Source organism: Stylophora pistillata, chromosome 11, assembly GCF_964205215.1.
Source record: "Stylophora pistillata chromosome 11, jaStyPist1.2, whole genome shotgun sequence".
NCBI classification, from domain to species: Eukaryota; Metazoa; Cnidaria; class Anthozoa; order Scleractinia; family Pocilloporidae; genus Stylophora; species Stylophora pistillata.
Window position 1 is genome coordinate 5,907,926 of NC_142529.1, and position 14,484 is coordinate 5,922,409.

Here is a 14,484-nt window from a genome sequence, read left to right on the forward strand (position 1 = left end):
TAATCTTGTCAGTAGCAAAAGCAACCTCATGTACTGGTCTCATACACCGACGTTTTTCAATGTGAAGTTGCATTTTCTTTCTCTAGTTAGAAAATTTGTTAGTGTGCAGGTCGATCATGCCTTACATAAGAATAGCTGTAACAGCTGCCACGGCTTTGCCTGCTGTTAAGAAGACGTTAACAAACTTGTGCGCGCGCGACTCGCGTGCGCGTGCTTTGAGGTTACGAAGTAATCTCGTAAGCAAATCACGCGGACTCTTTTTTAATGTTGACGTGCGCGATTTTTAGAGAAGAGTAGTTGAAGTTTTTTTTGTTTATCGTTTGGTTGTTGTCGTTTGCCGTAAGACTACAGTTTTCTGTGTTAGAGTAAGTGTCTGTTTGGATTTCCCGTTTCGCTTCCGAATACCTAACTTATATTGAAGTTCGTTTTGGTTCGATTCTTACAAGCGGGACTGTTATGTAAGTGCTAATGTTCCTTTCCTTGAGCTTATATATAGTTTTTTTTTGTGAGTTTGTTTGAGTTTTTAGCTAGCTTTGCATCTTGCCTTGATATCGGAATGTTTGGAATGTTGGTTTGTCTATTCGCATTTAGCTTAGCTTCTTCCTTATAAATTCATATTTCAGTTTACGATAAGTACTTGGATACCACGACTACGTTAAATAAACGATTCAAGGCTTGTCCGTAAAATATATCCTCGCTTCATAGTGTGTCTTCATTTGCGAAACTCATAGTTGTCGTCGAAATTTTGCTTCGCTTGTGTCGGCCGCTACAATAGCTGTTAAGTTGTAACTAGATCAAAACAGAGCTACAAGTGCCATTGTTGAGAGGACTCAAGGCTAAATAATGTCTTTGTTTCTCTTATTGGTTTCTCTCCCGGTTCGAGATTTCTGGAGGTCATATATGTGACTTGACAACGAGATTTCGAGTTATAGGAATTCGAACTTTCTAGCATTCAATGAAGTTCTACCACGAGACGAGATAGCAGAAAGTTTGAAATTGTATTCGTGCTTCGGGTGAAAAGAAACGTCGTATTCCTTAAGGTAATTCGACTGAAAAAAGAGAAACACCAATGCACTGAAACAAAGTAACTAAGCAATATTTGATTGCTGGTTCGAAAGTTGTTTGTTTTCTTTTACCAGACACACAAAGCAGCTTACTTGCCGGTGTCATCGCATTGTCTTTTATTGTGTTCGTGTTGCTCATTATAATTTGTGGGCTGGTATGGCAGCGAAGACGAGCTGTTCCTGATAAAAGAATACAGAGTAAAGAAGAAATTGACTTTGATGGCGTCAAATCTTCACCTGATCAACTGACAAGTGACGAACAATCTTCAGACCCAAACACATATATGGAACTCAAACCCAGGCCTTCGAACCAGGAGTCTCATGTTCCTTCTGAGTATCAGTTGGTACAGGAAAAACTCGAGAACCCCGGATATTATAATATGGTGCTTCAGAAGGAAAGTGGCGGGAAACAAAATGAAGAAGTTTATGAGGAAATATAATAATTCCAAAATTGATTGTGTAAACTTTTTGTTCAGATTGTCCATCTTGTTTTATACAATTAAGCTTAATTATATACTCATTCTGTAGGTATAATCTCATGGAGAACAGACGCACAGATGACGTCACCATTAACAGCATCTCGCTTCTTTATTGTATAAAGCAGGTGGATTTCCTGTTGCCGTGTATCTGTTCTGTAATAAGTCACAGAAGACGTCAAAATTTGGTAAGAACGTTAGTGCTACACTCGACTGCACTTCGTTTGCTACTGTTTTGTCCTGACTGCATTTTGACGTCATCTGTTGCAAAGACGGAACAGACGCACGGCAACTTCCAAACGTTACGTCGGTTCGTGACACACTTCTTGTTCTAGTTAGCTAAAAGAAGCGATAAGTAATTTGGCAATGAAATAAATTCGTTTGAACTGTCTTCCTCATTCATTCAAAATTAATTTCTTAAACCTTTCTTATATTTTACTTGTATCTGTGTAATTATATCATTTACTTTTGACGTATGTAAAATGCACAGCTCGATCGTAACCTTTAGTTATGACCCTCAGATGAGTGGTAAACTAGATTTATAACTTTGTGTGGGGTGCCCAAACTAAACGAAACCACTTAAAAGACAATCACACATAACTTCATCAATATGGCTCGACGAATCCGTGTTATCAAATGTGAATTATCAATCTATATATACCGTTAGAGTCAGTGTTACAGCATGAAAATTGAATTCAAATTAAGGCGTGTTCTAGTAGACCACTAGTAAAAATACGAGCCATTAGGTGTAAGGAATAGCAAAGTTTCATAAAGTGATATCTCTTTGACTCATAAATTACCTTTTAAAGACTTCAGCCTATTTCTTTTAGTCGTTTATCGGACATTAGGAATATTTTCAATATATTTTTATGCGCAGTAAATTATTTTCAATTGTAAAAGCAATATATTACTTTGCTTTCTTTGAAGCAATTGAAAAAGCTAGGGTACAGAATATTATTGTTGGGTGTTTGTAGATAAGAGAATAGAAGATGATGAATATTTTCACTCCTGAAGGTATTTTTAGATTATTGAGTATTTACAGATGGTAGAAAATGCTGGGAAAGATTTTTCCAAGGCAATAACATCCAAATGGGTTGTAAATGTAAAGAAGCAACAGAATAGTTGTAGAATAAAGTAGTAGAATAAAATGTTTTACCAAAAGAAGTGTCTGATCTCCTTTTTCAACCAGACATTCAAGGTAAAACTGCCTGTATTCGATGTACAGTTTTAGCGCCAGGCTTGTCGCAGAGCTTCAGTTGCTTTTAAATTATTCACCACGCATTTTCTTGCCCCGCGTTGTGCCTGCAACGCAGCTCGTAATAAAATACCGTCGCTAGTTCGAATGTATTGTCATCCTGTGATGTTCTTCATCCCTAATTTTTTACGTTTGATTACGAATCCAATTTTCTTAATCATGGGACTTTGCTTGCGCGCTAAACTCGGACAGCACGGCTGTAGGAAACCACGCGTGAGACTCTAACTTGCGCTGTTTACGGTTTGTCGACATTATTGACAAAATTTTAAACTTTTTGTACGAATATCCCTCGCCGATAACATTTCAAGACATTTCATGATTCCCGTAACCAATTAGCGCTTTCTGTTTTTGCTGTTAACTTTGCATTTAGTCGAGGATTTGAGAAAGACCTAGACTTTCTGTTGTCCTAGCTATAGTAGTACTGATTTCTGTTTGGTAAGAACTGTAGCAGATGAACACGACATAGGCTCTTTTGTTCAGTATAATTAATGCATAGTAACTCATTTGTCGCGTCAAAGCAAGCTTGAAGGTTATGACATAATGAGAGGTTTGTTTGATGATTGCTGCCCTTGCTGTATTTCTATGCTGGTCAGGTTTCTCTAAAATGCCTACGAAGAAACCCTTTTCAAGAAAACCAGTGATATAATTAGATTTTTCGGCAGCTTTCGCACAAAGGCAATTTTTTTTCCTCCACCCCAACTACTGCCTGTATGAGGCGCCACTGAAAGTGGACAAAAATGCCGTTTAGCAATTTTTCTTTCCAATTACATAAATATGTTCTAAACTCAAGATTTTTGTCCTCAGTTGACATATTAGATGCTAACTTAGTGAAATATTTATGCTTTTTTCGCATTTATTTTCTAAACTCTTCAGTTGCATTCTAATTGCAAAGAAAATGCATGACAAATACAAAAAACTGAATTATTCTAATTGAAATGTGTTTTAGTTGTTCTGATGTTCTTATTACATTCTATTTTAAAAAAAATAAAGTATTCTAATAGTTCTTTTCATGCCAAGTTTGAAAAAACTCTGCTCATAAGAATGAAAAATTATCCTATTCTCAGTCAGAAAATATATGGCAATTGCAAAAAATACGTTTTAATTAGTATGCCAATCATTCTCAGTTGAATTTTTTCGTGCTAATTAAAACACGTTTCTAATTAACATGCAAATTTATGCTACACAAACCGGTGTTGGGCAAGGGTATCGCGAACGCCGATGTAATTGACATTTCCCCCTTTTTGCGCTAATTTTAAGGTGGCTCGTGCTAGTTTCCTCGCTCGGGGAACAGATAACTCTTACGTCACGCGCGAGAGAAACGTGCGAAAGGAGCGCGAGATTAAAAGACGAAAATTTAAACAAAGATGGCGGCGCGAGGATGTTTCCTGCTTTTGTGAGAAGTTCACCCAAGAGTGCGTATTTGATGTGTTGAGCGGCCGCTGTGAATGCAGGAGATAGAAACTAAGATAAAAAGACGATTTTCGGAGAAGTAAAGGTTGCTTTACTTCACATCTAAAAGAAATAATCAACCGATATGAAATCTTGCGACGGCCGAAAAAAGAAGAACTCAAGTGAAGGATAATCTACCTGAAGCGGAAGAAGACGTTGAAACTTAAAGGAAAATAATATAATATAGCCAGAAGTCGTGTGTAGGATCTTTAAGATGAGCCCAGGAGGCTGCCTTTGACAGCTGTTTAATGATTTTCTTAGCAGTAAACGTCTGTAAACATCAGATCGTAGGCGCTCGCGCGAGCACATGCAATTGTTAGCTATAACAGATCATGAGCAAATGTCGATCTTATAGAATCCAGATTTTTAAACGCGCGAGAACGCGCGTGGAAATTGCAAAACTCACGAAAGCTGTTGCATGAAAACAAGTCCGGTGACCCCTTCTTTTTATTGTTCTAATATGATAATAACGTCGAAAGGAATCGTCACAAAAAAAAATTGAAAATTCTACGGAAGGAAATTTGCGATGTGTGAAAATTTCCTTTTTTGTAGATTTTCTGAAATTCCGCTCCGTAGAATTTTTTTAAAAATCATTTTGCATTTTCCTTTTCAAGGGCTAAAAGCAATCACTGAAAAAAATCACGGGGTCACAGGGTTAGTTTTCGAATTATTTAAGCCACAAGCTAAAAAATGCGTCTGAATAAGCCTATGAAAGCGTTGCCATGGAAACTGCTAGTGACGGTTTTTGGATAACCAATGATTACATAATTCAATCCCGTAAAAGTGTTCAACTGGCCTCGGTCAGCCTTTCTGATGTATTCTTTCAAAGTTACAAACCATCAAAAAGATGAAAACCGGTACGAGCCACCTTAAAGCTTTGGATCGAAGACTATCTAGAAAAGCTACGATATGCTTTTATACCGTCTAGGAAGGGCGACACAGAGATAGCTAGAGAGATTCTTAGAAAATATTAAAGCAGTTCTCTGTCAAATTGCTAGCTTCCGGTGAACAATGGGAGACCCAGAATACAAACCTGGACGACTTAGAAAACGCTGTTGATCGAATGACCGAGATCTGTACAACGTTTGGCGTTCTTCATCAGGGTGTAACCAATAACAGCGCTGCAAATAATTCAGTTATTGGCCTGACGAGTATTTTAGACGATATATGAACACATCTTTGGACGAGACTCAAAGGTTTAAATACAGAGAGTGCCCGTTCTTGTGAATACCAATGCCCAGTGAGCAGCAGGGGCGAAAAAGGTCGTCCTCGTTTTGAAATTATGAAGGATCAACTGGAATTCTTGCGAAGTAAACACTTTCGCTGGGCTACCATTACTAAATTACTGGGAATTCTGAGAGAACTCTTAGAAGACGAAGAGAGGAATTTGGACTCGAAACGGACGGTTTTACTGAGATTTCAGAGAGCAACCTTACAGCTGTCGTTCAATCAGTGAAATCGCTTTACTCCCAATATTGGCCAGAGTCGCATGCTAGGTGCATTGACGAGCAGAGGTCTGCGCCGGCGTGCAGCGCTGGAGGGCCCGCGAAGTAATGAGGAAAATAGACTGAATTATTTGCAGCGCTATTATTGGGTACACTCTGATGAAGAACGCCAAACGTTGTACAGATCTCGGTCATTCGATCAACAGCGATTTATAAGTCGTCCAGGTTTGTATTCTGGGTCTCCCATTGTTGACTGAAGCTAGCAATTTGACCGAGAACTGCTTGAATATTTTCTAAGAATCTCTCTAGCTATCTCTGTGTCGCCTCTTCCTCGACGGTATAAAGGCATATCGTAGCTTTTCTAGATAGTCTTCAATTCAAAGCTTTAAAATTAGCGCAAAAAGGGGGAAATGTTAATTACATCGGCGTCCGCGATATCATTGCCCAACACCGCTTTGTGTAGCATAAATTTGCATGTTAATTAGAGACGTGTTCTAATTAGTACGAAAATTTCAATTGAGAATAATTCGCAGACTAATTAAAACGTATTTTTTGCAATTGCCATATATTTTCCACGGTGGCCCATACGGTGGCCCATAGGGGACATGACACATTTTTTTTTCATCGCGGGATAAATGGAAATTATCGCGCGATATTTCGCACTCAGCGTGTGCGTGATATTAGTCACGCAGTCAACACAGTAAGGTAAGGTGGCGTTGTTAAGGCGTTCTTTGAAAGGACTTTTACTTTTTGGAATAATACATTTATCCAGCACTGTATTACCGCCTTACGTTGGCAATGGCTTGCCTAATACTTTCCAGAGGAATGACATCATCAACCACCACTTTTCTCTCGATCTGGCTTACTCAGAGATCCTCGCTTTTCTTTTGTGTTTTCATGGAATTGAAATAAGCTTGCGCCAGCTGAAACGAGTGCTTAGGTGTCAGGGTCTTCGTAGAAGAAAAGACCATAGTGACATCAGGGAAATTTTAAATGCGATTGAAACTGAACTCGAAGGAAGTGGGAACAGTATTGGTTATCGCCAAATGCACCAGCGATTAAGAATTGACTATGGCCTTGTTGTCCAGAAGGAGACCGTACGAGTTATAATTAAAGAATTGGATCCTGCTGGCTTACAGTCACGATCATCAAAACGATTACGAAGGAGAGAATATCGTGGCAAAGGACCTAACTACATTTGGCATATAGATACTTACGACAAGCTCAAACCATTTGGGTTTTGCATACATGGGGCTATCGATGGTTACCGCCGACGTATTCTTTGGTTAGAAGTTGGTCGTACAAACAACAACCCAAAAATCATTGCTAACTATTTTACAGAATATATTCGTCAAATTGGTGGAGTCCCGAGGATAGTGCGTGCAGATGCGGGAACAGAAAATGTATATGTCGCGGGAATACAACGGTTTTTGAGGTCAGGGTGCGAAGATGCATTTTCAGGTGATAAAAGTTTCTTGTACGGAAAGTCAGTTAGCAATCAGAGGATAGAGGCTTGGCAGTCTTTTCTGAAGGAAAGTAATGCAAGATGGTGGATTGACTTTTTTAAAGACATGAGGGATGAGGGTATCTTTTGCGATAATGACCCAGTTCACTTAGAATGCTTAAGATTCTGTTTCCTGCCTTTGATTCAAGGAGAGCTCAACAAAGTTGCAATACACTAGAATCTGGACGGGATAAGACCTTCGCATGATGTAGAATCCCCTTCTGGCCGACAAGATGTACTGTATTATGTTCCTGCATGGACAAATGCAACGGATTACCGGACAGAAGTTGACCTAGATGACATTGATGTGATTCAGATACAATGAAATATATGAAGTTCATATATTTTGAACTGCGGTATTAGATACGTATGATGCACGATCCTCGCTGTAGTTAGCGCTATTTAAGCAATAGCGAAAATCAGACATGAAAAAAAAAAAAATTAAGGCCTGTACGGGATTCAAACCACTGACCTCTGCGATACTAGTGCAGCGCTCTACCAATCGAGCTAACAAGCCAACTGGTAGCAGGCCGTTAAGTTGATTCGTAGTAAACCCGTGAAAGTGATAAATCAGATACAATGAAATATATGAAGTTCATATATTTTGAACTACGGTATTAGATACGTATGATGCACGATCCTCGCTGTAGTTAGCGCTATTTAAGCAATAGCGAAAATCAGACCTGAAAGAAAAAAATCAGGCTTGTACGGGATTCGAACCACTGACCTCTGCGATACTAGTGCAGCGCTCTACCAATTGAGCTAACAAGCCAACTGGTAGCAGGCCGTTAAGTTGATTCTTAATAAACCCGTGAAAGTAATAAATCAGATACAATGAAGTATATGAAGTTCATATATTTTGAACTGCGGTATTAGATACGTATGATGCACGATCCTCGCTGTAGTTAGCGCTATTTAAGCAATAGCGAAAATCAGACCTGAAAGAAAAAAATCAGGCTTGTACGGGATTCGAACCACTGACCTCTGCGATACTAGTGCAGCGCTCTACCAATTGAGCTAACAAGCCAACTGGTAGCAGGCCGTTAAGTTGATTCGTAATAAACCCGTGGAAGTGATAAATCAGATACAATGAAATATATGAAGTTCATATATTTTGAACTGCGGTATTAGATACGTATGATGCACGATCCTCGCTGTAGTTAGCGCTATTTCAGCAATAGCGAAAATCAGACATGAAAAAAAAAAATCAGGCTTGTACGGATTCGAACCACTGACCTCTGCGATACTAGTGCAGCGCTCTACCAATTGAGCTAATAAACCAACTGGTAGCAGGCCGTTAAGTTGATTCGTAATAAACCCGTGAAAGTGATAAATCAGATACAATGAAATATATGAAGTTCATATATTTTAAACTGCGGTATTAGATACGTATGATGCACGATCCTCGCTGTAGTTAGTGCTATTTAAGCAATAGCGAAAATCAGACCTGAAAAAAAAAAAAATCAGTCTTGTACGGGATTCGAACCACTGACCTCTGCGATACTAGTGCAGCGCTCTACCAATTGAGCTAACAAGCCAACTGGTAGCGGGCCGTTAAGTTGATTCTTAATAAACCCGTGAAAGTGATAAATCAGATACAATGAAATATATGAAGTTCATATATTTTGAACTGCGGTATTAGATACGTATGATGCACGATCCTCGCTGTAGTTAGCGCTACTTCAGCAATAGCGAAAATCAGACATGAAAAAAAAAAAAAATCAGGCTTGTACGGGATTCGAACCACTGACCTCTGCGATACTAGTGCAGCGCTCTACCAATTGAGCTAATAAACCAACTGGTAGCAGGCCGTTAAGGAGGCAGTTAACCTTAAATCAGTCTAATCAGATAAAAATTCATAATTTATCATAGAATTGACCAAACTTAATAAAACTTGGCATATGGAAGTTGCATCAACAGCAGCATCATAAAATCTACTTTTGATGTTGCAACAATCTGTCGTTTCCATAGAAACTCCGATAAACAAATGAGAAGGTTGCGCCTAAAGACATACATTTCTCAAAGAATATTCAATTATTTGGCTCAAAAATTGCTGTAAATTATCAAAACACATTGCTCTGTGCAATGAATTACTAACTTTCTGTTTCTTTAAAATCCTTGCCATTTAAGGCTTGGCACCTTTGTTTCCATAGCAACAATGATCGAAAGCGACAAATTAAGAAAATTATAATTCATTGCATAGAACATCACTCCAGGAACAAGCCCTGGAAATTTTGTATAATATAGGTAAATAGCAAACCAACTATGCCTGTTTTAGTACTCGGTGTGTAAAAAATTGCTAATTTAAGAAAATGCAAGACAAAGTTCAACACAATGATAGAGCACTAAAATGATTCAAACAAAACACTAAGCATAGCCTTAATGGGTACAAGTGGTCTAGCATGTCCACATTTGATGAGTGAATGTTTTCTAAACCAAATAGGGAAAAAACTGGTTTGAATAGGTTACTGTTGCCCAGTTCTTTCTTTAGCTATAAACTCTACATCCGGGACAACAAACACAATGTCAAGTCCCCTTGAAGAAGATGGAGCAGGCAAAGCTACTGTTGATTTTTTTTGCTTGGGAGGATTTTTCTATTTCTTTCTTCCAGCTGTCTCTGGTTTGGAACTTGTGCCAAATGCTCCAGCCTGATAAGCCAACTTGTCAGCCTTTGAATTTTTCAAAGACCGAATGGTCTGTCGCCGCTTTCGATATTTTGAGCTGATCTTGTGAGCAGCAGAGGCAATTCTTTCCTGGTCCTCATTCTTCAGTGCTTTTAACATATTCCTGCCAGGAGAGATTCCACAGGATTCCAGAAGGGATGCTTTACTTGCAGCTCCTGTGTTAAACACCCCAACAGTCTCACAAACTGCAATGACACAATACCGGCTCTTGGGGCATCTTGACCATAACTGTCCATTTATGCTCTCATTTCGATTCTGGGTTTGCCCCTGCAAACACCTCTTCAATAAATCATCATTAGTAAGCCTAATGAAAATTGGCTTCAGTTCATCAATAAAAACACAAGGAGGACAGTTGTCCTCTTTATATTCTTCTGGAGCCTTCCAAAATTTGCACCAGGTACCTTCACCTTTGGGGCATAGCTTGTGCTGCTCCTCTAGGGAACATGAACCATCCTTTATCATGTGATGATAGATTGCCCATACACTGTTCTTCATTTGGTGTAAGTCACCTGCATTCTCACGTATGGCTCTTCCATAATATTTTTGCATTCTGTCCACAAAATTGTCAGTTAGCCGACCCCTTCCATCAACCTTTCCTCCATCCGACATCTTTAGGCCAGCCATCTTCACATTTTTTTTGTAATTTCTGAGGGCAGTCCCTAATCTCTTCTGAACATGGCCAACACATTCAGAGGAGTTATGATACCACAATACGAGCATTTCAAATACATCAATACAGCAAGGCCATTTCTGCTTGCGCTATCTTGAAATAGCTGCAGTTTCGACTTTGAATTTCGGCACGAGCTGCAAATAGCTGAAACAGCAAAGCACTCTGATAGTAGCTGCGCATCTTGTAGCCATGTGCCTCCTCATGAACACACATTTCTGCTGAACTACTTTGAGAACGAGTAGTAACTGCTTCTTGTTGATCCAACTTTTCAAAAGAACTGTTCATAAGTTTCTACTCCGACATATTTTTCGGCGCAGTGCGGTCTAGAAAGTCATCGTACTCACTTTGAGCCTTGGACGTGCTCGGTTGTGGTTCCTCGTGTGATTCTACGCTGGTGTCATTTCTCTTATTTTCCTCAGTTTCTCTTCGCACTTCCCAGGATTTTTTCCCGTGAAAACCTTTCCTTTTCTTCCTTCGACTCGATCTAAACTTCCCTTTTCTCTTAACACTGGTTTCTCCCTCGACTTCCATAGACAAATTTAAAATCCCATAACCTTGACAATAAAAACACTCCAGCACTCGCTCGCGATACTCGGTAAGAAAATCGACCGGAGTACGCGCAAAGGGCTCTGGGCTGGAAAATTAGAACTAAGTCATGTAGTATAGGACTTATGGATTACGGGAGAACAAATTTGGATCGTTTCTCGAGAAACCCAAATCTTGAAACCCCATAGCAACCAAAATCAACAACGTGTAAACAATGGTAACTAAGGCCTTTTTTAATGAGTTCCATTGATTAAAAATCAATTTTTAGGCGGGATTTTCAAAAATATTGTAATACGCTCTCAGAACTAAAAAGCCAGTATTATGAACTTCCTTCTTAGGCTTCTTTTCAAGTTTGACCGAATTTTACATTTTTTTCGAATTTTAGGGTTAACTGCCTCCTTAAGTTGATTCGTAATAAACCCGTGAAAGTGATAAATCAGATACAATGAAATATATGAAGTTCATATATTTTGAACTGCGGTATTAGATACGTATGATGCACGATCCTCGCTGTAGTTAGCGCTATTTCAGCAATAGCGAAAATCAGACATGAAAAAAAAAATCAGGCTTGTACGAGATTCGAACCACTGACCTCTGCGATACTAGTGCAGCGCTCTACCAATTGAGCTAATAAACCAACTGGTAGCAGGCCGTTAAGTTGATTCGTAATAAACCCGTGAAAGTGATAAATCAGATACAATGAAATATATGAAGTTCATATATTTTGAACTGCGGTATTAGATACGTATGATGCACGATCCTCGCTGTAGTTAGCGCTATTTCAGCAATAGCGAAAATCAGACCTGGAAAAAAAAAATCAGGCCTGTACGGGATTCGAACCACTGACCTCTGCGATACTAGTGCAGCGCTCTACCAATTGAGCTAACAAGCCAACTGGTAGCAGGCCGTTAAGTTGATTCGTAATATACCCGTGAAAGTGATAAATCAGATAAAATGGAATATATGAGGTTCATATATTTTGAACTGCGGTATTAGATACGTATGATGCACGATCCTCGCTGTAGTTAGCGCTATTTAAGCAATAGCGAAAATCAGACCTGAAAAAAAAATCAGGCCTGTACGGGATTCGAACCACTGACCTCTGCGATACTAGTGCAGCGCTCTACCAATTGAGCTAACAAGCCAACTGGTAGCAGGCCGTCAACTTAACGGCCTGCTACCAGTTGGCTCGTGTTCGAAGCCTTTCTGGCGACAAAGGACCGACAGTTCTGATGAAAAATGTGTCAAAGTAACTGTGTATTCATTTCGGATCAATTTTACTATAGGTAGTGTCGGCCGACATGGCGACCGACATGGCGACCGACATATCGGTCGATATGTCGGTCGACAGTTGGTCGACAGTTGGTCGATAGTCGGTCAGCAGGTCGGTCGATAGTCGGTCGATAGTCGATCGATAGTCGGTCGATAGTCGGAAGATAGTCGGTCGACATGTCGGTTTATATGTCGACCGACAGATGGGGTATCGTGTCTCGGTGGAATATCGGTCAAGTGTCGGTGGAATATCGGTCAAGTGTCAGGGGTCTATCGGCCGAGTGTTGGCAGTCTATCGGTCAAGTGTCTGAACTTTATCGGTAGATATAGTTTGAACGTCGCTCCTGTGGTTGTGTATTGTTGCAGTGTCGGTATTGAAAAATTTGATTTGAGGGTATAAACTTTCAGGTATATGATTAAGATAAGAAACGATTTATGAATGGCGTGGTGAATTTAAAAAAATTTGGGGTGACTTGTTTACTACAACATGAGCCACTCACGAATTGAAGTCCGTTAAGCAAGTAACAATAACGGGAAATGTGAAGGTGTAGTCTGATCGTCCGGGTGAGTGTGGTCCTGAGAAGGACTGTTGTCGGTGGTGTGACTGACGTTTCGACAACCTGTGCGGAAGTCATCATCAGAGTCGACTCTGATGATGACTTCCGCACAGGTTGTCGAAACGTCAGTCACTACCACCGACAACAGTCCTTCTCAGGACCACACTCACCCGGACGATCAGACTACACCTTCACATGTTACCCCCGGGTTCAAGCCATTTACTGAATAACGGGAAAGTGAAAATCCTCATAGACGCAAATCCTTGCGTCACCGTCCCACGTTAAGAAAAAATTAGCACCTATGATAAAACTTTCCGAAGACCTAATCTCGTTATGGTTTCAATCAGTACTTTTCTCTCGAATATTTTCCCTTTATTTTTGAGACTTTAGCTTTTTCCTACTCGCCTAACATTACAATAACTAATGACTAATGCGAATCGCAGGGGCGTCACTTCACGGGAAGAAACTTTAGCCGAGTAACATGCTTTTAGTTTTTTGTTCGCACATCTCTATGGTAGAGCCGGAACTGGCTGAATTGCATCTCTTCAAATAGAAAAAATTCTGAGACAGTTAATATTAAACCAATAAAATTTTATTCTGACAAGTAAAATAACCAAGAAAAATTTTCTCAACAAGATTATTTAAATTATTTTGTTTCCAAGAAGCTTGTAAAACAACACACTCAGATAGATTTACTCCGGTGTGGGGGTATGGAACCAAGCCTACTTTGAGGGTGGGGGATGATGGTAGCAGAAAGAGAGGACCTTTTTTTTGCTCTGCGTAAGGCAGGTGCAGTTAAAGATGATTCATGCCTAAATTATAATACTTCATTCTGGTGGCTACGTTTCGCTTGATTTGGTGGTTTCGTTTCGATTGTTTTGGTGGTTTCGTTTCAGTTGCTCCAGTCGTTTTGGCTGTCAGTCGGTGGTTTCGTTTCCCTTGTTTCGGCGGTTTTGGTTTGGACGTTTCATTTCGGTCGTGTCGTTTCGTTTCGGCAGTTTCGGTTGCTTCAGTCGTTTCGTTGTTTCTAGTTTTAGTCTATGTGCGAAGAACAGCAGAAGTTTTATCCTGTTAAGATTTCCTTAAAACACGTCCATACGACAATAGGTAAAATGCCATTGAAGCATCACTGAAATGTAAGTGAAGAATCGGTGAGGCATCGGTCAAGTGTCGGTCAAATATCGACCGACTGTCTACCGACATATATCGGTCGACATATCGACCGACATGTCGACCGACTATCGACCGACTGTCGGCCGACACTACCTGTAGTAACATTGATCCTTCAATTCTGCGCGAAATAAAGGATATTAAAGCCTATGAGCATTGTGTAACTACTCGTGTACACAAAGTAATTTGACCCTATTCGGTCCGTGCTTTTTTTTTTATCTTTTCAGACCGAGGAAAGAAGCGAATTCCGCCCCCCCTTCACCTCTGTAACTTCCAGAATATTTGAGCAATAACAATGAAATTTAGAGGGCATATAGTATAGACTGGAGGATAAGCAAACTGATGAAAGTTCATTTCGAGGTTTTAGTGTAACACAACAGTATAAACGTATG

General features: G+C 39.7%; 2 protein-coding genes and 1 pseudogene across 5 annotated transcripts in view; 2 read left to right on the forward strand and 1 right to left on the reverse strand.

The window, feature by feature from the left end:
* LOC111342857 (receptor-type tyrosine-protein phosphatase delta) overlaps positions 1-1,936 on the forward strand; it is a 75,465-nt gene extending 73,529 nt beyond the window's left edge. For all 4 annotated transcript variants that reach the window (XM_088737366.1, XM_088737365.1, XM_088737367.1 and 1 more), the window contains one exon: positions 1,140-1,936. In XM_088737366.1, coding sequence (XP_088593492.1) covers positions 1,140-1,504 — 365 coding nt within the window. In that variant the 3' untranslated portion in view covers positions 1,505-1,936. The remainder of the gene's footprint in view (positions 1-1,139) is intronic.
* A 3,590-nt stretch (positions 1,937-5,526) lies between these two features.
* LOC148719802 (uncharacterized) lies at positions 5,527-7,371 on the forward strand. Its single transcript, XM_088739161.1, has 2 exons — positions 5,527-5,649; positions 6,400-7,371. The coding sequence occupies exons 1-2, from the start codon at positions 5,527-5,529 to the stop codon at positions 7,369-7,371; spliced, it is 1,095 nt and encodes a 364-aa protein (XP_088595287.1).
* Positions 7,372-9,042: 1,671 nt separating this feature from the next.
* LOC148719803 (uncharacterized) lies at positions 9,043-11,210 on the reverse strand (annotated as a pseudogene).
* Positions 11,211-14,484: the final 3,274 nt, after the last annotated feature.

Bases quoted from the DNA above. Each gene is read 5' to 3' on its own strand.
- LOC148719802 (XM_088739161.1), top strand. From the start codon at position 5,527: ATGAAGGATCAACTGGAATTCTTGCGAAGTAAACACTTTCGCTGGGCT. The intron at 5,650-6,399 runs GTTTTACTGAGA...CAGTAAGGTAAG, and splicing joins ATTTGGACTCGAAACGGACG to GTGGCGTTGTTAAGGCGTTC.